Here is a 21,873-nt window from a genome sequence, read left to right as displayed (position 1 = left end):
TGTAACAGCTTCTATGACCACGGCTTTATGGTTGGTTTATAAAAGGGGAATGATGGGATGTAATTTCTTAAGCTAGTTAAAAAATGACTGCAGAGCATGATAAATATGTGCAGAACGGAGCATATCAGCATGAAGTTGAAAACCTAAGTTCTTAACTTAGATGGGAAGAGGCAAGGATTGACTCAGCAAGTCTACAACTGTTAGCGAATCAAAGGCATAGCGTCCCCAAGTTAGAAACCGTAAAGGGTCTGTTTTGGCTGTGTAGTTGTAAAATGCTGTTACACGTGCAAGTCTCCACTTCTGGGAAGAGTTTCTTTAGCTTAGCCACTTAATGTACACCATGCTGTTATCGGTATATAGTTAAATGCCGACCTGCATATCCTAAAAGATGTTAAGTAAGGGAGTGAGGAATGCATTAATGAGCACTGGCAAAGCTAATAGGTCTGATGTTGGAGGACAGCCTCCTGGCTTTGTCAATGCTTGTTTTGCCATGGTTTTTACAAAACCTTATTTTTCATGAGATGTTGTGCCCTCACTAATATAAAAAATAAACATTGGCTCAAACCATAACTTTTTAGCCTCACAAAGCACACTTTGTCATAGCAGTCCATGGTAGTGAGATGAAATACTTTCTGTTGATGTGCTCTATGTGAAAGAACAGAATGCTGTCATTCATAGGGAAGTTAGCCAATGGCTGAAGAGGGCTGACCCACTGCCCCATGCTTTATGCTGCAGTGGGTGGGAGAAAATTATGAATGACAACAACTAACCAATGAATGGCCGAGAGCGCCTATGAGTAAGTATATTATTTATAATGTTAGCAAAATCATAAGAGCTTGGCTAATGCCAGTCTAAAAAGAGCAAGCCAACGTAGAAAACCCGGCAGAATTTCATAATAGAAGGGCATTTCCTGTGAGATGCAAGGGTACAGGGTGAATTGTTTTGCTTGATTCACCCCCAAAATACTAAATTACTTAATGTGGTAAGATCTATATGGCCTACTGATGCCAATCTTCCCAAGAAGAAAGAATGGACCTCCGTATCAAAGGCTGCACACAGATCCAGCATGGCCAGTAGGCAACCACTCCCTCATCTGCAAATCTCAGGTCACTGTACCAGAAACGACGAAGAGCATTTTCTATACCAGATCTCCATTTCTCATGGAAATGGTGGGGCTCATAGCTGACCAAATCTTCACTTGCTGTCCATTTAGGGTAGACGATGGAGCTAACACTAAACTTAAATAATCAAATTGCACATTAATACATCCAGCTTGCTTGGGGTGCATTTAAAAGGTTTACCCTTTTTAACAAATTTACCAACCTCCTATACAGGTCCTTTATGGCATTGTGTCTGATGTTCAATAGTTGGTAGTTAAAACAACTGACAGGCTATGCCTCTGGTCTCCAAATGGACATGCTTTTTGAATGGCATCGAGGCTTTGTCTGGTTCAGTTGTCCAGCCTTGTAATTGGATTCATTTTACTCATCTTCTGGTCAGTCCTAGTGTTAATACTGCTGGTATTTCTCCTTGTTCAAATGTACATTTCCATCAACTCGATACCTTTAACAAGCAATGAGATATATGTATGTTCCCCCCACAATTTTTCCCCAGACATAGACGCACTCGTCACCAGGTACTTCAAATATTGTGGCACAAACCGGCAATCCTTAGGCTTTGTTTCTTCTCGCCTAATGGGTGTTGGACTGCCAAAGTCCTTGATCACAGGCTGGAAATGCAGAAACACAATCACGTTAGACTCTACTTATTCATTCTTCAATTATCTTTATTGTCCTCTGGTGGACTTTTTCAAGTAAAACAAAGCATTCTGGAATAAGTAGTTTTGTATTGTCATTACTAACCCTTCAGTGGCTGTTGTGATGCCACATATTTTTATTCCAATTATTGTTTGCCCTCCAGTGGGCCGCCAAAGTCAACTGCACAGTTCGTTATTTTTCTTGTACCTGACGATCCGTACCCAGCTCAGATAGTTCTAAACCTCGGCCCCGCATTTTGTGTACAGCACGGTGGTGAAGTCTATACGGCTGGACTGCCGTCAATATTTTTTCCACAATTTGCCCTCAGACCTAGATGCACTTGTCACCAGGGCCTTCAATTATTGTGGCACAAACCGGCAATACTTAGGCTTAGTTTCCTCTTGCCTAAAACGTTTCACACTGGAACTCACTTGAGAGGCCCACCTGAGTGCAATTACCTACTAGCATGCAGAGGGGAGAAGAGGTTTAGTTACTGCTTCTGTGGACTGCGAGCCTCTGATGAAAGAGCAGGAGGTCTGAAATGCGCAAGGCTATAGAAAATGTTTGGAATGAAATGCCAGTTTGAAAGTAAAGTTCTGTTGAAACATCCTTTGCTGAGTGTGTCTTCAATTTTGGACAACAACTTGGAAATATATATATATATATATATATATATATATATATATATATACATATATATATTCGTGAAGAAACCAAGTAAGCACACACTCAGGGGAAAGTTGCTGATCCAAAGATTTATTACCAGTTACGTGTTTCATCTGTCAGAGAAGTCTTCTTCACGATTATATGATGACTGGTGGGCTTTGCCAGCACAGCACACCGCACCAACTACACACGGACGTGTGGGGGCGGAAGGAGCAATCAAGTCTGTCTGTATCTCCTGCCTTGCTCACACACTGAGCACCATTGCTCTACGGTCTTTGTTGAGAGGAGTCCGTCACCAGATGCAACTGACATAGAAGACATACTTCACCGCTAAGAAGATTACAGTGCGAACAATTGCCAAAAAATCATTACATTTCCTCCTATGTTTCTTATAGCAAACACACACTTTTTTGTTTTAAATTTTTGTTATGATTTTTTTTAATTTATATTATTTGCTAATTTTTCTAACATTTTCTTTAACATTGTTAAAATCAATTCTCTTACGACAATTTTGTTTCAATTTGTACCAATTGTTCTCAAAAACTATTTTCTCTAGTGCTTAATGTACATTCACTGTGATTGAAAAAGTGCAAGTGCTCATAGGTCCAAATTACTTAATTGCTACACAACTAGATGACACTTCATGTTTATAAAGTGCACATGCAAACAGGAATAAATCCCAGGGGCCAACATTTGTATACATTTGAACTCATAACTGATGTGGGTGCCATGTCACTATCACAATCTCTACCATAAAGTGCATTGTGCAAGTGCAAAATACAACATTACTCAGATTTGATTTATAACTATGCACCCTATCCAGTTACTGCTAAATGCCCATATCACTCATCAAATTTAAAGTGCAAGTGCCAAAAAGAGATAAAATATCACCACATTGCACCTATCACCAAATTCATAATCTAGCGAGTTTTAAAGTGCTTGTGCCTATAAAAGTAGAATGCTATACAATTCTACAGTAGGTCGCCATACTTTTAATCTTGAGACCTTGACCAACGTGAAGAAGAGGGGGGGGGGGGGGGGGCGAATAAAGTGTCAGTGCATTATTACAATAAGCTGAATCCTGTTTTGATTGCCTAAAATATGCAAATGCATATAGCTATTTATCATCTAACTCCCCTACCCATTCTTAGATATACAAGTTCAGAGACAAAAAATGGGTAATAAGTGAGTAACTTTTTCTGTTTCATCTATTAGTATAACCGCATGTGTTTCATCTATCAGTATAACCGTATGTGCTCTCCTACTGTAAATCGCCAGCTCGGGGAGAGGCTGCGATTATATGTGGACATACATGTCTTCTTCTGAGTTGAAGCCATGCAGTATCTTCGTATTGAGCATAACTATGTATCTTGACTCTAGCAGCCCGAGGTTTAGGTCTCGGTTTCCCCCTCTCCTGTTCCTAGGGACTGAGTCAATTACAAAGTAAAAAAATTCATTAATATTTCTACCATGAACCTCATTGATAGGTCTTGCTACGGGAGAGGTCCTGTCTTTATTTTACACAGCCCTTAGGTGCTGGAGGATTCTTACATACACCATATGAATCGCGCTCTCCACATATACTTTGGGCCACGTGCATTGTAGGATATAAATCACATAATCTCTTTTACAATTAAAGAAGCAAGGGATCTCCCACTGCTTTTTAAGCAAGGGTGATTGAATGTAATTCTTATTTATGCCATGTTGGCAGGCCTTGCATTTAAAACATCTTGAAAACCCCGGGTTGGCTTTTAACCACTCCTCCGTTTCTCTCACTTCAGTGCTGCCAACCACCAATTGTTGTCTCATTGACTTTGCTCTCCTAAATGTCAGAAGGGGGTTTACGTGAAACAGTGCTGCCAATTGTAGGGTCATTTCTTACTAGATGCCAATACCTGTTCATGCAATCTCTCACCTTGGCATGATAGGCATTGTATCCCGTAATCATTCTTGAATCATCCATATTTTTAACATTTTTAGTTCCTCCTGCAGCATTTGGGAATAATAATGAATCTCTTGGGATCCCCTCCACCTTCTTCAGGGCTTGATTCAGGACCTGATCACTGTATCCTCTTTGGATGAATCTCCGGGATAATTTCATTTGAGCTTCTCTTATGGAAAACAGCTCACTACAGTTTCACTTCATGCGAAGGTGTTCCGCATAAGGAATACTCTGAGTTTCTGCGGTGGAAGTTATCTGAGTGTAAGATGGAGTTCCCTGCCGTGGATTTTCTGTGAGATCTGTGGCTACAAGTGTGTATTCTCCGATTCTCAAATATAAATCCACACAAATCCACAGTCTTGGATAAAGAACCTAGCTTGCAAAAAAGGAAAAAAAGGTTTTCTTCTCTGTTAGAGTCAGAAAAAACTGGCAAGGAAGAAAAAATTTCCTTTCTTGAGTCCCCTCAATCACCAGGGTTTCCCCACAGTGACATGCTTCATTATAGGGACCATCCCAACCCGCTGCGGGTTGAGGCGTGTTACGACCTGCGACACTACATAGGAGCACTGTTTTTTTGAGTGGCTATGTGTAGTGCGGTGATGTGGGTGAGTTAAAAATATCTAACTAGTGGGCGAATTAACTTTATTCTGGCTCCTAGTTGATATGTTAAAAATGGGGTTAGTCTCTAGGGCTTCTTTCTACAATGCGTCAGGGGTCCCTAGTGGACGTCAACTAGTTTCAAGCTTCCCCAGTGCTCTTCTTCAGGACAAACAGGGTCCAGCTCTGCGTGTACCACTCCTAAAGCGGTCTAAAGTGAGGAAAAAGGTGGCGCTGTAAATATTAAGCAAGCCAGATTAATAAATACGATAATGATGCAATGATCACGTAGTATTGTTTAAATAGCAAAAATGTGCTTCATGGTCTCTGAGGAACTTAAGAGGTCTTGAACATTGGAGAAAATAACCTCTCAGCCTTGTTCACCTACTTTTCCTGGAGACCGATTCTTCACATACACTTCAAGATCAAGAAAACAGACCTGGGAATCACTGATGGTACTTGTGAATTGTAAATGTAAGGAGTTTTCATTCAAAGCGGACACAAAGCTCATTGCTGTTTCTTTTGATCCTTTCCAGAGGATGAACAAGTCATCTGTAAATCTAGTCCAGATGACTACGTTCTCCCTCCCCTCTGCTGCATACTTAACCATGAGCACCTGCTCCTCCCACCAGCCGATGCGTAGATTCGCATAGCTGTGGGTGAAGCAGGTGCCCATTGCTGTTCCCTTCACTTGTCTATACGTATCCTTCCCAAATAAGAAGTTGTTGTTCTCGAGGCACAGCCTAGTAATTTCAAGTATCATCTCTGAGTGCTGATATAAATTAATGGGTTTTGAATTTAGAAAATTTCTATTTGCCCTCAGTCCATCGTCACGAGAAATGCTTGTATATAGTGAAGCTACATCAAGAGTTATTAAAAGATATATATAGCGTCATGTGATCAAGGCCTCTTCAAATGCTTGTATATAGTGAAGCTACATCAAGAGTTATTAAAAGATATATATAGCGTCATGTGATCAAGGCCTCTTCAGGCCGAAACGCGTCATGGCGGTGGTGAAAGGGCAAAATAAAATACATTTGCACCAGGAAACACAGAGTTCGCCTTTCGTTTTTTCTACAAAGAGCATCTATATATCTCTCTATATAGATATATCTATATATGTAGATATCCATCTATCTCTCTCTCTCTCCATATATACATATATATAGAGAGAGATATAGATATAGATATAGATGTAGATATATATCTATCTCTCTCTCTCTATATATATATATATATATATATATATATATAAGGCGAACTCTGTTTCCTGGTTTTATCTCTCTCTATATATATATAAATATATATATATATATATATATATATATATATATATATATATATATATATTTATATATATATATTCGACTCCAAAGAACCCCCTCCCCAGGCAGGGAAGGAAGCGGCCGCACTCGCGTGGAAGTTTTCAAATGAATTGTATTGCACAAACAACAGGACGCGTTTCGGCAGACGTGCCTTTTTCTTCTGTGTCAACCTGTACTACAAGAGTTGCCGCCATTTAAAGCTTACAAACAAAATTGGTTACACATTTTTTTCATGTGAATTCATTAACATGAAAGACGGACAAGATTCTCATTACGACTTTGGCGGCCATTTTGAAGTGGTTTACTCAACACTAAATAAAATAATAAACCATAATTTCAGTTGTGAGTTATTAACCCGCCATACTTGTAAGTCATATATTATGTCATTCATGAAAACATAAAATGGATAAACAATTAAGCCCTGTATGGGCAATGACACTGAGTTTATAACTTTTGTCTTTACCCTAAGTGGGTTCAGTTCCTCCTGCTCTCTTTTAAAGACAATAGGACTACACATTCCAGCATGCCATTCTGCACTGAGCAGTTTTACATAGAAAATGACGTGCACCTGCCAGGTAACATAAAAGAAGGACTGGCCGGTATCCTCCTGACATTGTAAAGCAAGCCCCTGATGAAAGGAATGAATCCTGGAAACGCGTCGGGCAAGAAACAAACATTTCGTAATATCAAAGGCAAGTACAACAGTGAGAAAGCCGGATGGTTGGAATTCTGTGTGTGCCCTCTAAAAAACGCTTTGGGCAATTTGGTAAAACATTTCGAGCAGGGCAGCTCTGTTCTGCGGAGGAGCACCATCCAAACACCTGAATGGAGACTGCTGCTGAAAACGATTTTTAGCGTGATGCAGTACAGATGACCTCAATTAAAGGTGACTTGCCAGTAATGTCACGATCCTACGAAGGAAATTAATTATGCTTTTAAAAGAGAGCAGGAGGAACTGAACCCACTTAGGGTAAAGACAATAGGACTACACATTCCAGCATGCCATTCTGCACTGAGCAGTTTTACTACATAGAAAATGACGTGCACCTGCCAGGTAACATAAAAGAAGTACTGGCCGGTATCCTCCTGACATTGTAAAGCAAGCCCCTGATGAAAGGATTGAATCCTGGAAACGCGTCGGGCAAGAAACAAACATTTCGTGATATCAAAGGCAAGTCCAACAGTGAGAAAGCCGGACGGTTGGAATTCTGTGTGTGCCCTCTAAAAAACGCTTTGGGCAATTTGGTGAAATATATATATATATATATATATATATATATATATATATATATATATATATATAGAGAGAGAGAGAGAGAGAGGGAGAGAGAGAGAGAAAGAGATATTATGATAGTCAGCATGAACTCGGCTACCCATCAAGTGTATGGCTTAGGGTCAATGTTGCACATAACACAAGCTTGGTTCACCTAAGGGGGTTGTTTATATGATGGCATTAAAGAGGCTTCTTATTACTATGATCTAGTTTGTACTTACTTTCAGACCTCTAATGCCAAACTCGTTTATAGAGCAATGTGTGCAAAAGAAGCTTGTGTGATATCACTGATGTAATTTCAAGTGTCATCAGTAAATGTCATACAACATATCATGAGTGATGTAATATGTGAGGTCATAAGCAGTGCATGGCAGGGTGCAAAATATAGTTAGCTCTGTTAACTATAGCTGGTGAATTTCTGTGTTTTTTAGTTCAAAACGTTAATGTTGTCACTGAGATATTCACCTAACTATGATGTCACTTTAACCATTGTTTTTTCAGTGGATTTCTAAGTTTTTTTCTAAACAAAAGCAGATCTTTTTATCACTCCTAATTATAATGTTACTTTAACCTTTGTTTATTTCGGTTAATATAGATATTGGGAAAGCAGTCATAAACGGATACATTTCTTAAAAATCCCCAAATGATGTTATATTTTCTCCCTTCAGCCATAAAGCAAAATATTGTTTTCGCTTTCGAAAAATAAACAAGAGAAAAACAGGATCCTTACAATTTAACACAATTAGCAACTCTCAAAATATTCCTTGGTTAACATTTTAAATTCCTTAGTCAACAAAAAAACATGGCCTGAAGTATGATTCATGTGAATGAGCATAACCTGAGCTCCGTTTGATGCCTTGTTTCCATAATTTTATTAGAATGTACCTGTTCCTCATCAGATAACTTTTCAATAATAAAAGACAAGATGATTTAATTTCCTCATCACAGAACCTAAATAAACCCTGATCCCTCATCTGCAACCCTTTTCTTCCTCCAGCTCCCTCAATTTGGAGGACAGGGTCAACCCAGACCTAAAATGAAACAAGCATTGGCAATTCCAATAGGTCATGATTATGAATGCATGATCAAGCCAGATCTAAAAATCCATGTAGGTTAATGACTGCCCTCCTCACATTTGTTCTGCTGCCAGAGTAAAACACAATAAAGTATCTAGTTATCTAAGACACTTTAATAGCATTACAATGGCATGTGTATGGCTCTGAAAGTTCATGAACAGGCAGCTGGATAAATAAACAAAATAATCACAGCTATGTGAGGGCAAGCACCTTTCTTGTGGAAGCACACAAATTATGCCCAATCAAAACATGTACTCCTGGTTCCCAAAATGTGGGCCAGCTGCACTGTTAAGCCAGACCATAAAAATGAAGAGAGTTCAGGGCAGTAGAGCACCTAGTCTTGAGTAAAAAAAACAAAAAAAACTGTGGGCATTATTCCTGCCTCGAGGTAAAGCTGACGTATTTTGATGTGTACCATGCTCTAACGCTATCTCTTGCAACATATTTAAATTTAGGTCAAGTGAGATATGAATCCTCCTATAAAACTGGAAAGTTCTAACTTTTTGAAGGATAGTTTAAATTGGCACCTGTGAACTGAGGGTTTGTTTAAAACACTGTAGCATTAGTTCAGCAAAAACTCTGTTAGCAAAAGGATAGGAGATGGGATAAGTTGTTAATAGCAGATAACCAAGCCTTGAGCTTATAGAACACACCGCCAATTGTTGTTGAATTACAGTCCTATTTTCTTTCCCTAAACAAAGGATGTTCCACCACAAAAGTCCTTTATAGGGACTCGAGTATCCTAGCTGGGGCACTATATGTGATTTTAATCAAAACCATTATATAGAGCCTTACAGTCCGCAGTTTGAACTGTTCTTAACTTTTCTCCTGGAACTCTCACAATACTCATACTTTCTTCTATGGAAACTATCGAATACCCATCCCTGCCCAGTTATCAGCTGAAATACACTCGCATGTGTTGGCACAGAGAGACGTCACACAATCCAGTCAAAGGCCTGGGTAGAAAAAAACACACAGGCTACTTGAGGAGGAGATGAGGGTACCTACTAACCACATGTCAGTGATGTCATCAGAACTCTCCAAAATAAAAGATCATGAAAATAATGTACTTTAAGAAAAAGAAAGAGAAAAAGTAAGTGCCACATTTGGTGCGGTGCCAACCTGGAAGAGACATTATTAACACCCACGGGTCTAGTGCCCTTCCATGTGTTATGCCACCCAACCACAAAACAGGGATATACAAAACAAACGCCATCACAGAAATCGGTTGCACACATGCGCTCTTCATCCACAGCCCATGAGGAGTGAGCCAGGTCTGCAACAGCCTGCAAGAGGGAAACACGCAGAGATCAAGAACTCCAGGTGGATAGAGCAGAGTGTAGGATCTCTGGGACTATTCAGCTCTCAGCTTCCCAACACAGCAGTACGATCGGCCTTTCCTGCTACTTGTCAGAGGTCATATTTACCCAGACTCAAGCTATCATGACAAGTGGGCCTGTAGTACAGAGGGGTAAAACTACATGGGAAATTCCATTATCACACTTTGGATCAAGTGATAATAATACCATATGCTCCATACTGACTAAGTCACAAAGGTTTTAGTGTAAGATCCTGCCAGCTCGAAGATGAACTAGCTGGAGTGTACATAAAGAACCAATTCACTCCAATGGTATGCCCCGGTGTGAATTTTCTATTCCTTCTGCGCCACTGAATAGCACACTGGTTTCTCAGTATCTGAAACCAGGATTATTTCCTAACTCCTTTCCCTACCCCGCATTTATATGGAAGTGTAGCACAGTTAGGTCTCTTTCCCTTTGTAGATCTTTTTCTAAACAGAAAGTGTTCAGCCCAGTTCATAGGCAGCAGTAGATGCTAGGACTAGTTGCAGCAGGTACCTACCAGCACAGGCCTGCAGCTTGCATCGCTTGACCTTGTGATTGTCCATGCTGCGGATGTCCAATCTCTCTGTTGAATGTGGCTGTTTTGTCCAGTTTCCCACCTCCTTTCTCACAGCTTTTTTGCCTTTTCTCATTATTTCTGTTCTTTGGTTCTCCTGCTGCCTGAAAGAGCTTAAAGTGGTTCCAGTCGGTGAGTTGCTACATTTGGCAGTGTCATGTGCAGTAGAAGCAGAAGGGAAGGGTGGGAAAAGTTGCCTTTCATGTTTGTAAAAAGGGTGAATGGTTGCAGCCAAGGTGCAGCTTGCTAAACCTTTACTCAGACCAGCAAAAAGTATAATTTACGGTAGCATCACATAAGACGGTTCAAAAGTGCAAGACACTGAAGGGGATCTTTTTGTTAATCCATTCTGGCCTGTAAGCATCAAATTAACTGTTAAAGAAAAAGGGCATTTGTTGTTTTTCACACATTTGCAACACACTCAGGGGTGGTATCCACTAAGTCTCGACTAGCTGTCTTTCTCAGAACAGGCAGACACATTTGTAATTGCCCATAAAATGCACATAAGGCACTGCCTAGTTTCAGAGTGACTAGAATATACCTCTCAGTCCTGATATGACAAAAGGGCTTTTGCCAAGAAAGAAGCAATACAGTGTCACCTAGTGTCCTACTTTTCAGTGTGGTGTTAAAGAAATATAGGGCTATGCAACTATTGTGTCAGTGACCATAGAGTGGGCGAGCTTCTTATACATTGTAGTCATTTAGGGCCTGCTTGGAGAATGGGTTACTCCCTCACAAACGTAACAGATTTCCCGTGTGCTTTATTACAAGTGCCATAGGGTATAAGGCACTTGTAATAAGGCGGCCAGTACATCTTTGTGACAGAGTAGCCTGTACCCCAAAGTCAAATCAGGCCCTTAGGGTTTCTTTTTTTTAAGACATTGGGCTTAATCGTGGACTAAAGCATCTCCAGATCGGGCGCAGAATGGTCCCTTTGAGCTCCAAGCTCAAGGTACGCTTGCCCATAATCACTCTGCCAAGTCTATCCGCTGAGCAGGCTTCACTGACAATGTTGTGATGGCGGGTTCACTAAAATAGCACGCAAGTGAAAAGCTGTCTGTTCAGAGTTCTGTGTTGCCTGCAGGTGACATCACAATGTTGAGAGGAGTAGTCAGTCACTCCTGTGCCCCCTCGAGTACTCCACCCCTTCACAATTCCCGGTCAGTGCCCATGGCCATCGGCTATTATAGATCTGTTGGCGCTATCTTAAGAACACCAACCACGGCCATGTTCTTTTTCATACCTCGCGGGCATCGTGAGGGTCGCTTCTGGTATAATATGTGTATGGTGTGGATAACGGGTAACTAAGGTCAGCAGATGCAAAGAATGCTTTTCTTGCACCAAGTGACAGCATTTCGTTACAATGGTATATATATATATAAATATATATATATATATATATATGAATTAATCAGTATAGCTCAAATGGCAGCTTGCTACACACTATTCCATACAGTGGTGTGTCTAGAGTGTTTAGAATCCAGCCAGTGAATCACAATCCATTTGTCTTCTTGACCACTTGTCAATGTTATGATCTTACATTACAGGCTATGTTTGCCAATATCCATACTGCACCTGTGTCCTTTCTCATCAATCAGTGTTTGAATTCCACGAAGTGAGACAAGCAAACGCTATAAATACAAATTAAAATAAAAGTGGTCCTGGCCAAAAACGGAGAGAAATTTGGTAACTGCGCACTGTGAGTTTAAGGCTTGATGTGGTAAAGCTGATGCACAATGAGGAGAGAGCTCAACTATTAGCTAAGCAGCTCTACATGCCTATTAAGGTGGGTTAATAATGGGTAACTTGCCAATGCTGACAATGTTTAGATCCTTCCCCTTGCTGGCCGTCCAGGGACACCCCGCTGCTTCATCAGCAGCAAGTCCATACAAACTGCAGGTTAGAAATCTGAACCTCTTTGATGCCCTGTGCACCCTCCTCCCTGTCGCCTCATACTTAACTTTCTCCCTGCCAGAGGGAAGCCCAATGTTGCCTCAGGGGCTGTATATTCGAAACCAGTCTCTAAAATGTCCCCACTGAGGTATACTCAGGATCTCTTGCCTTCACATTGGAACAGAAAGCATTGCTCGCATTTTCTCCCAAAAATTGAGCTTTTCCTTCCCATTATGAGCATCACAAATGTTTGAATGACTGAAAGCTAGTATAGACGGTCATGCAAAGTTAACTGCAATGTACTGTTTACTTGGTGCACAGGCAGCAAGGTGCTGCTCTGTATACAAAAATATGCATTGCGCTTTCTCAGACATCCGTCTTTTGTTCTAGCTTCCAAGTCCTCATTAAGGCCCTCTTTCCGATGGTTGAGCTCATCCCAGTTTTGAGCGCAAACTCAGGTGGGGACTCTGAGTGGTTGGCAAATTGCACACCCCACTCTATTTGCCTATACGACTTTTACCAGATATAAACTGGTAAACATCTTCTAGGGCAATATTGCAATAATTCAATTCATGCACCTTAGAAATAGGTGGGGGAGGGCTGTTCTATTTAAATTATTACCCATTCCTTAGTTCAGATGCCAGCATGATGTGAAAATTGCACACCTGCTAATTTCCACTTCATAACGTATCGGTATTTAGCAATTTGTGCTTGAGAGTGCACACATCTCTGAAAAAAAGTGGCTAAACTGCGTTTTCAATACACATTCGTCTGTGTGTTATCATTTCTGTCTGCACACCATGCATAGGGCTTGATTACGATTGCGGGCGGACGAGCGTACGACTACCATCGCTGTGGGAATGGAAACAACGGCATAGTCAGCAGTTCCTCAGCAGGGATCGCCCCCATTATAGGGATTACCGTTCGATTGACGCCCTGAAGGGCTCCTTGAGGCTGTCGGAGGCGTCGGTCAGCCCTTCCGACCGCTGAGCTCCAACCAACTGCATCATAATGCAGCGGTCAGACCAATATCCTAGCTGTTGGCGAACCTTTACGGACGGCCTGTCGGTTGCGGTCCACCCGCCATCCTAATCTGGCCCTTAGTGTCACAGCTCCACAGTAGCAGAAGTATGAACATGGAAGTGCAGCAAAAATGGGTAGCAGCACTGTTGTCCCAACATAACAACCCCTCCCATACAACCATCCCCAGTCATACTGTCCTGCCCAGCTCTGCTCACTCCATAGAAGTGTAGAGTCTGAAAGAAAGGTATCACTCAAAAATAAGACAAAGTTATTTTCAATATTTTCTCAATTGCAGGCTATGGGTAATCTTAATAAACAATGCTTGTAGAATAATATCATAGGACAGCTTAAAGAGTTAATACTAATTGTGTTTATATTTAAAAAGAGAACCCAAACTGCTTTACAAAAACTAAGAAAAATGGCAATAGAAAGAGTTATTGTGTGAAGAACTGACTTATGACATTTTGCAACTTTTTAACCATCGATAAGTGGCTTCAGTAATTTTTGGCCTTCTCTTTGAACACTTCTAGTAGGATCTGTTGCCGACATGGAGCCACTCACCGTCAAACTGGGAAAAACAAAATAAAACACTTTGTGCACGAAACTTGAAAAGCCCATTCAAGTGAATGTCCCATTCATACAGAAAACAATGACTGCAACAGAGTGTGACGCAGAGAAAACTCCAGCGAGTTCTGGGATACCTATAACTGCAGTATCAGGGTTATAAGTCTCCCTTTGGCTTCTGTGACATCGCTAAGGGTTTCGCCTACATCCTTGTACTCTGTGATGTCACTTCAGAAGCTCAATACAATTAGCTATTGTGCCACAAAAGTGTTTTAGACAATCTGTACTACACATCCTACTGTGGCATTGCTTTTTGTTGTAGACCTTGGCTTAATGCAGTCTTGTTTATTCTTGCTTCTTATCACATCTCTCCAATCTTTTCCTTCTCCTCAGTCTACAATCTAGATTGTTGTTTGCTTAATACGCTAGGACCCTTTGAAACTGGCCAGTTTCTGCCTGTTTATTCACGACTTTAATTACCTCTGAGTCTGGTATATGTTACTGCTCACCTTATGAATGTCCCTTCTCCGTTGTTGACTACTTGGTATATTCAGGTCATGTGTGATATTGTTATTGCAAACTTTGAGTATACCTGCTTGGGGCAATTCACTCCCCCATATAAAAAGCTTTGGTTTCTAATGCCCGCTGTGTCTTGTTTCTCAATGCACAACGTGCCAAGTGTTATTGTTCGCCCTTTGCCTCTCTGACCACACGTGAGTAATTCATTAACAAGAAACAAGTTCATATGTCTAAGGCGCATCGTACAGCCAGACCTTGTTAATCTGCGTCTACTTTAACTGTAATTGGGCGCATCAAATGTCATGGTCGTCAGCTTGTCCAAGCTCGCAAGCGAGACTAAGCCATGAACACATAAAAATAGGACTTATTTAGACTACGGCTTATTAGCTATTGGGGCCGGCCATTTTAAAATTAAACTGCATATATGCAGATAAAGTGGACCACTAATACGGATCTTGTGATTGTCACAGAAACTGATGCTCTAAGATTAACTGGACCTGGCTGTATTTTTGGCGCAATTGTACGAAAACTACCACTTCTAAGCACACCCAAGTGCTTCCTGCTGAACGCCAGAGCTAATGCAAATCGATCCAGGCACCTTAGCTAACAGGTATTCTTCCAGGCACCTGGGCTTACGCATATCCGGCTTAGTATGACTAGCAGCACCAATCCTGCTTATGCACATCCTGCTGAGCAGCAGAGGTAATAGCAATCCCACCCAGCTCCAGATCTAAAGCCCATGGCAAGCAATGCATGTTCAATGAAATACCTGAGCTATTAGTCTTTCTTCCAGGACCAGGGCTTGTGCACATCCTGCTGATCACCAGACTCTATGCCAGAACTGGCTAGCAATACCTACAGCTAGAACACATAAAACAAAATGCCACCTGCAGGACACCTTGGAGAATGCACGCTCTTCCAGTGATAACAGGTTATGCAGATTCTGCAGTGCACAAGAAGCAATGCCAGTACTGCCCATCCACACACATTCATATATCAGTTTCAATGTAGACAGACAGTCTTAGATCAGAAATACCTAGTATCGGCCACAGGAAGACATACGTGGATTCAAAAAGTAAACGTCACCATAGCAAATAACTGCACAATTGCTAAACTAATGTCTAGTTGACGGGCGACATAGTCAAGATTAATCTTCCAGTGCAGTAATGTGAACACTTCACCTGGCTAGTATATTTTTGACAAGGCCTGTTTTGGAGACACATTAATTTTACACTTCACCCACCAAGAACTTATGATTCTCTTGTAAATTAGAGCAATTAACGACATAGTACTTCCTAAGTTTTATTAACTACTCACTGAGATCTTGTACTAGATGGCTGGAGGCAGCATGTAGGAGGTCCATATAGCTCGATAGTAAGATGGACAAATGTTTCTCAAAACACTGCATCTGCCCAGAAACTATAGAAGGTATTATCACCTTCACAGTACCACCTAGTTTGATTTTACATTGGCTGGATGGACTGGTCAGTAGATTTTGTGGGCATCAAAGAATACCCAGGCCATTCTCCAACACACTGCATTGTTTGAAAGCTGGAAAGGCCTGTGAAATGAAACTGAAACTAGCTTTTTAAAATCAATGCCTCTAGGTAAATTAGCTACAATGTTGCTGAAAACTCTTGGGACCTGAGGCCAAAAGAGCCTCCCTGACTCATAGCCGAGTCATGGCGGGATCTCCGCACCACAGTTTCTCAATGCAGAGAACCCGCCACAAATGTGGAGCCTCGTTGTGGATCAGGTCCTCAGTGAGTTCATGGGTTATATCACAACAGTTTTGCTTTCTGTTTCAACCACAACCTGCTAGGTACCTGGGTGTAATATTGGGAATCTCAAATGCTACAAAATTTGGTTTATAGCATCATGCATCTTGGGGCATACCTATGCTAGGAAGAAAGGCAAGCTGGAGAATGGTCCGAAAGAAAAGGGCAAATCAAGAGAGCTGACCCTTTAGCGGAAGAAAGATGCATGCTAGACACAAAAGGGGATGCAGACTACTTGGAAGAGCATACAGGGCTTGAAGTCAATATTCTATTGATGATTCACTAACTGTAAATGTCTGGCTTGTTTTCTAGGTAAACTCCAGTAAATCAGCAACCAGCATGGGTGAACTTTGCTTCCAAAATGAGGGCTATAGCGAATTGGCTGATGAATCAAAGGATAGCCCAGAACACTGTGCAGCCAAACCACTCACCCCAGATTTCAAAGAGCAGCGTGCGGAGATGGTAAAAGCCCATTCTATGACCAGTGTTTGTGGCAAAACAGATGGTGTACAAGGGAACCAGGTGAAACATGTGCCTATCCTTGCTGTCACACCAGTAGAAAATGAGTCGGCCACCCGGTCCATTCTCACAAATGGCAAAACTGGTGAAAGGTCAGCAGGCAGAACAGTGTGGTTTGAAGATGTGGGCTCATCAGAATGCAGATTACCCTCACCACGGCAGATAACCCAAGAAAACACGGTGCCTGTCCAAGCACTGCTAGAAAAGCAAGATGAGCACTCACCAATTGGTTCGGAAGAAAAGTTAAACCAGACACAGGTCATTGGTGAAAGTGAAGGCAACAGACTGTTCCCTGTTACTAACCTTCAGTCAGAGATTGCCACTGTAGAAAACAACAACAACAAAGTATCAGACGATGAGAAGGCAAAGATTGGCACGGACAACAAAGATGAAATAAAGTCTAAAGATGACATTGAGGAGGTACATGCCATTGATGTGGATCTGCAGACCGTGTCTACACCTGATCAGTCGGGGGAGCAGCTGCAAGTCTTGCTACCTGTGCTAGCAGAAACGAATGAAGAGCCACTGGATGACAACACCTTAAAAAACACAACGGCCCAGAAAGATAATCCTGAAGAATCCCACACTCCATGCCACGGCAGTGAGGTCATCACACCAGGATCACTGATGCAGCTCTTAGAAGATTCCATAGAATGTTAATGGAGGGTCTTCAAGAAAAAGGTGGATTTGTCAAAACTGTCTGAGTGTGGGTACAACGGAGGACGTTTAAGGACATAGCTCCTGACTTGACTGTACCAAGACTTATGTACTTAATCATATACATTGGTGACTGAGGAATGACAGCTGTGGGTGCGGGAAGGGTAGAACAATAGGGGAGGATATTGTACAGTGTGTCAGAATATGAGCAAGAGCACACATTTCTTTCATAGGCATCAGCATAAGGACTGCTGGCTACCAAAGGGGAGAGACACAACAAAAGATGGTAGATTCTTCTTGTCTACAGGCCGAGATTGAAGTGTCTGCTCACGAAGTTTGAGTAACGGAGTAAAGCTTGTATTGATGTGCAAGAATATATTGATGGACTTAAAATATTTCAGTTTTCTTTGCAGCCACTTATGGGTGGAGTGAGTCAAGAGGATGTAGCCTCGTGCCTATGAGCGACATTGAGCCTTTGAGCCGACACAGCAAGCATGGAACAGAAGAAAGGTGCTACTGCACATCAACAGATATGAGGCCAGTTTAGTACTAAGCATGGAATGACGGCCGCTCAAGGTTCGAGTGCTAAAGTGTTTGAAATGGTTGGAAACCTTGTGAATGCTTTGCTTTGAAATTTCGATGCATACAACATTAACGAAACAAAAAACACAAGAGTCTATTAGCCCGGCACTAAACAAATTGTATGCATTGCTGGAGGATGATGGAATGGACTTGCTATTCACAGATGGTGTAAAAACTGGGACCGAACAGCTTCTTCCAGCTGGCTGCTCATGGTTCTGCAAATCTTGTATCAGCAACAGTGCTTTAAAAGGGCTGATACTGTCAGTCTACAGGCATCTGCCCTGTGCTTTTTTTTTTTTTTTAATAAAAGGCCAGCGTAGGCACCACTCTGTAGGACTGCACACGCTGAAATAATACATTTAATTGCATTTTTACAGCAATACGCAATTGTAATGACCGTCCTGAATGACCATTTTCTCAGTGTGTGAGGGCACTGATTAAAAAAAGAAATCGTACAAATATATACTTCTAAGAAAGCCTTTTTAAGTGCACACTGCAACGTCACAAGCAATTATTAACAAAAATAATTAAATGTTTAAATCGCCCGCTGTCTCTTTACAATTTCGTAGGCTTTCAGACAGTTATTTAAATGTGCTATATATTGTGATGTAATGTACACAACTGACGTGACCATGTATTATAGCTTTGTTCTTTCAATTTCCAAGACAGAATATACTTAACACGAATCCATTACAAAACGAAACACCAAAATATTTCTGTACAAAAATATAAAAAAAATATGATATACCCAGACATTAGTGTGTTTGTGTTTAATTTTGTTATTATAATGTTCAAGTGGAAATGCCTATGGAAAAACTTGTCACTATGGGGGCAACATCTTCAGGAGCTCTGTGAAATATATTTGGGACAGGCACAATCCTTAACACTGTGTCCAGAGGAAATTACTGTAAAGTTGTGTCTGTCCTTTTAGGAAAAAACACAGTCACTAAGAATGACACACAGAACCCCACATTCATTCTAAGTCAGGATCAACCCGTGCTCGAGTACTAGAACACTGTAAAAGGTTTGGAGGTACAAACTAACTCATACGAATGTGTAATCCACAGCTATAATAACCACATGACTAAGTTGCACTCAAGAAATGGCAGAGTTCCTCTGGATCAGGCTGTCAATTAAGACAACCATCTACCTGAAAAAGAGCCAGGAGCGAGCAAGAGATCCCATTAAAGAGCTCACATGATTTTACTTGTCTGTTGGTCAGGCAAAATAGACCATGAATCACTGCTGCACCCAGCACTGCAAAGTACCCCATTAGCTCAGACGGACCCTTGTGATACCATGTTCCTGAATGGCAGAGCATCAACCTGGTGACCCCTATCTGTAAAACAAAAAAGCCAATTTCCCCACAACCATCTCATCTAAACGTTCTGAAGCCCTGTATAGTTAAACCCCTCATCTCAGTTTTTGAAGCTGTGGTTAAGTCACTTCAGTTGGTCCTTTACAGTTACAGGGACTTTGTCTTCCATTCAGCTTCCGCTCAATTACTTCTTTCGTAGTAGCCAGTCAAACTCTGATCATTATCAATCTTGCATCAGTTTTGAGAGGTTTGTTACTCTAAGCCAATTTAATTATCTGAAATTCCAACACCACCACATACGGCCACAGATGAGGACACATCGGCCCAAACTGAACCTAGCTTCTCACTTCACATGTAGACCATTTTACATGGATCTTTGTAGCTTAATGCTGCTTAGACATTCACAAAAAGAATGCAGGGGCATTTGCCTCAACATTTAAACAAGAGGAACAAAAAGAATCTCCGTTTTGTCTTGCCTCAATAAGTCAGAAGAACAAGTTGCTTATGTTTAGAGATGTTCTTTCTGATGGATACCTATATTCCTGTACATTCCTCACGTGAGATTATATGACACTATGTCAACCTACAAAAATATTGCATCCACTAAATTTCCTACTTCTACACTGTCATCTAAGTATATATTTACTATTCCTAATTCCATCACTATTTACATAGACCCCACTATGCGTTTAGTGGATAAGTCAATATGGTGGATACAATATCGCTGTCCTTCAATATAAACCATTCAATCTATTATCAGTATTATCATACCTTAGGTGAACACCCCAGATGCCAAGACTGGATCCACAAAACGTTTAATCAGAAATACCTCCATAGGGGAGGGAGGTGAGGGAACACTGCTTCAACCCTAGTCAAAGAGGTTCCATGGGTAATGATATCATAGATCGTATGACTACACCATGCACACCAGGGACATAGTTTCCAATGTTCTCATGCCACAACCAACACCCAGCCGAAAAAGACAGAATCAGAAATGGAAAGTGAGGGAGGCGGGCAGGCCATCATGAATCTGTTGGAAGATACATATCCATCAGAAAGAACACTATCGAAGGTAAGTAACTTGTTCTTCTTTTGGCTTCCCTGTGAACATTTTGACAATACTTTACTGTGCTCTCTTTCATTTATTCTCTTTTTATGGCTTTCTATGGCTTTCTTGTCCTTTGTCTTTCTTTGTCTTTTTTCTCTTTTAATACTCTCTTTTAGCATAAGTGTTTTTAACCAAAGACAGCTATCTTGAACATAATTTACTCTACTTGGTTGGATCAGAACTTTGAATTATAACAGATTCACTAGTGTGCTATTTCTCGGCATCAAAAATGTTGGGGAAAGGCTGACTTTCTCCATTAACAGTGAACATTTTAATGAAAGACCTCAGATTTAGCATCACTGCAGTGTATGCCTTCATCTACTACTGCCAACAGAATATATTCTTTCTCTATGCTCTCTTGGTATCAATCCTCAACTGGGCCCTAGAATTGGTTTCATAATTGGTCTTCTAGTGGATACTCCTTCCTGCAGCTTTCATACGTGAACCACTCACATAGCAGCAAACCGAGGAGGAAGTATTACACTCCAAAATTACGCCAGGATGCACAAAGCACAGCCTTACCAAACTGGGAATAAGGATCCAAACACTTACGCTTGGAGAAAGATTGCAAGAAAGACCGAGGTGCAGCCGTACCAATGTTCTCTACAGGAACACTGCAGAACAGTGCAGAAGTTGCTGCCTTTCCCCATAGCATGAGGAGCTATAAAACCTATTGAAGCCATACATATAACAATTTAATCACTGAGGAATCCACCATAAAATAGTGTTTTATAACAGATTTACTAAGTCTTAGGCCGTGAAAACCTAATAAGAGTTTATTTTAAAACCTTTAGTTCAAAAGAGATGACTCCATCTTTTTCTCGGATTAAGCCTATGCAGACTGTCTTCCTCTCCCGAGAAATGAGTAGGATAAAAGAAAAATTTAAAACGCATATACCACCTGAGCTAGATGAAATTCAAAAGCTAATTTTGGTTAAAAATGATTATTCCTATTGGTGCCATATTGGCTGATCAAAACTTAAAATCACAAGAAGAAAGGGGCTCAAACAAAAGTGTCTCACATGGCTGCCTCATCAGAAATGTGAGAACCAAATTCGAGAAAACAAACAGGCAGATATTGCTCCCAGATAATCTTTAAATGTATCTTAAATGATGCCCTCCTTAGCCAACAAAATAGCAAATTGCAGTACAGGCACCATTTTAGATTTCAAAGGGTCTAATCCTTTCACAACTTATCAAACTTGTGACAATGACTGGAACACAGGGTAACAGATTATCCCACACTGTCAGATGCCACAGTTCCATGCTCAAATCCAGCAGGACTACATACTACGCACACCTCGCCCATTCCGGTGCAATCAAAATCACATGAGCTATTCAATCTTCTGTAGTTCCATC

The 21,873-nt window shown here is 41.0% G+C and overlaps 1 protein-coding gene across 1 annotated transcript in view; it reads left to right on the top strand.

Moving 5' to 3' along the window:
• LOC144771940 (protocadherin-15-like) overlaps positions 1-18,834 on the top strand; it is a 295,105-nt gene extending 276,271 nt beyond the window's left edge. The window contains exon 15 of the mRNA XM_078656173.1: positions 16,643-18,834. Within this exon, the coding sequence (XP_078512299.1) occupies positions 16,643-17,509 (867 nt within the window). The 3' untranslated portion in view covers positions 17,510-18,834. The remainder of the gene's footprint in view (positions 1-16,642) is intronic.
• Positions 18,835-21,873: the final 3,039 nt, after the last annotated feature.

Source organism: Lissotriton helveticus, chromosome 1_1 (genome assembly GCF_964261635.1).
Source record: "Lissotriton helveticus chromosome 1_1, aLisHel1.1, whole genome shotgun sequence".
Lineage (NCBI taxonomy): Eukaryota > Metazoa > Chordata > Amphibia > Caudata > Salamandridae > Lissotriton > Lissotriton helveticus.
This window is presented reverse-complemented; position numbering and strand designations above follow the sequence as displayed.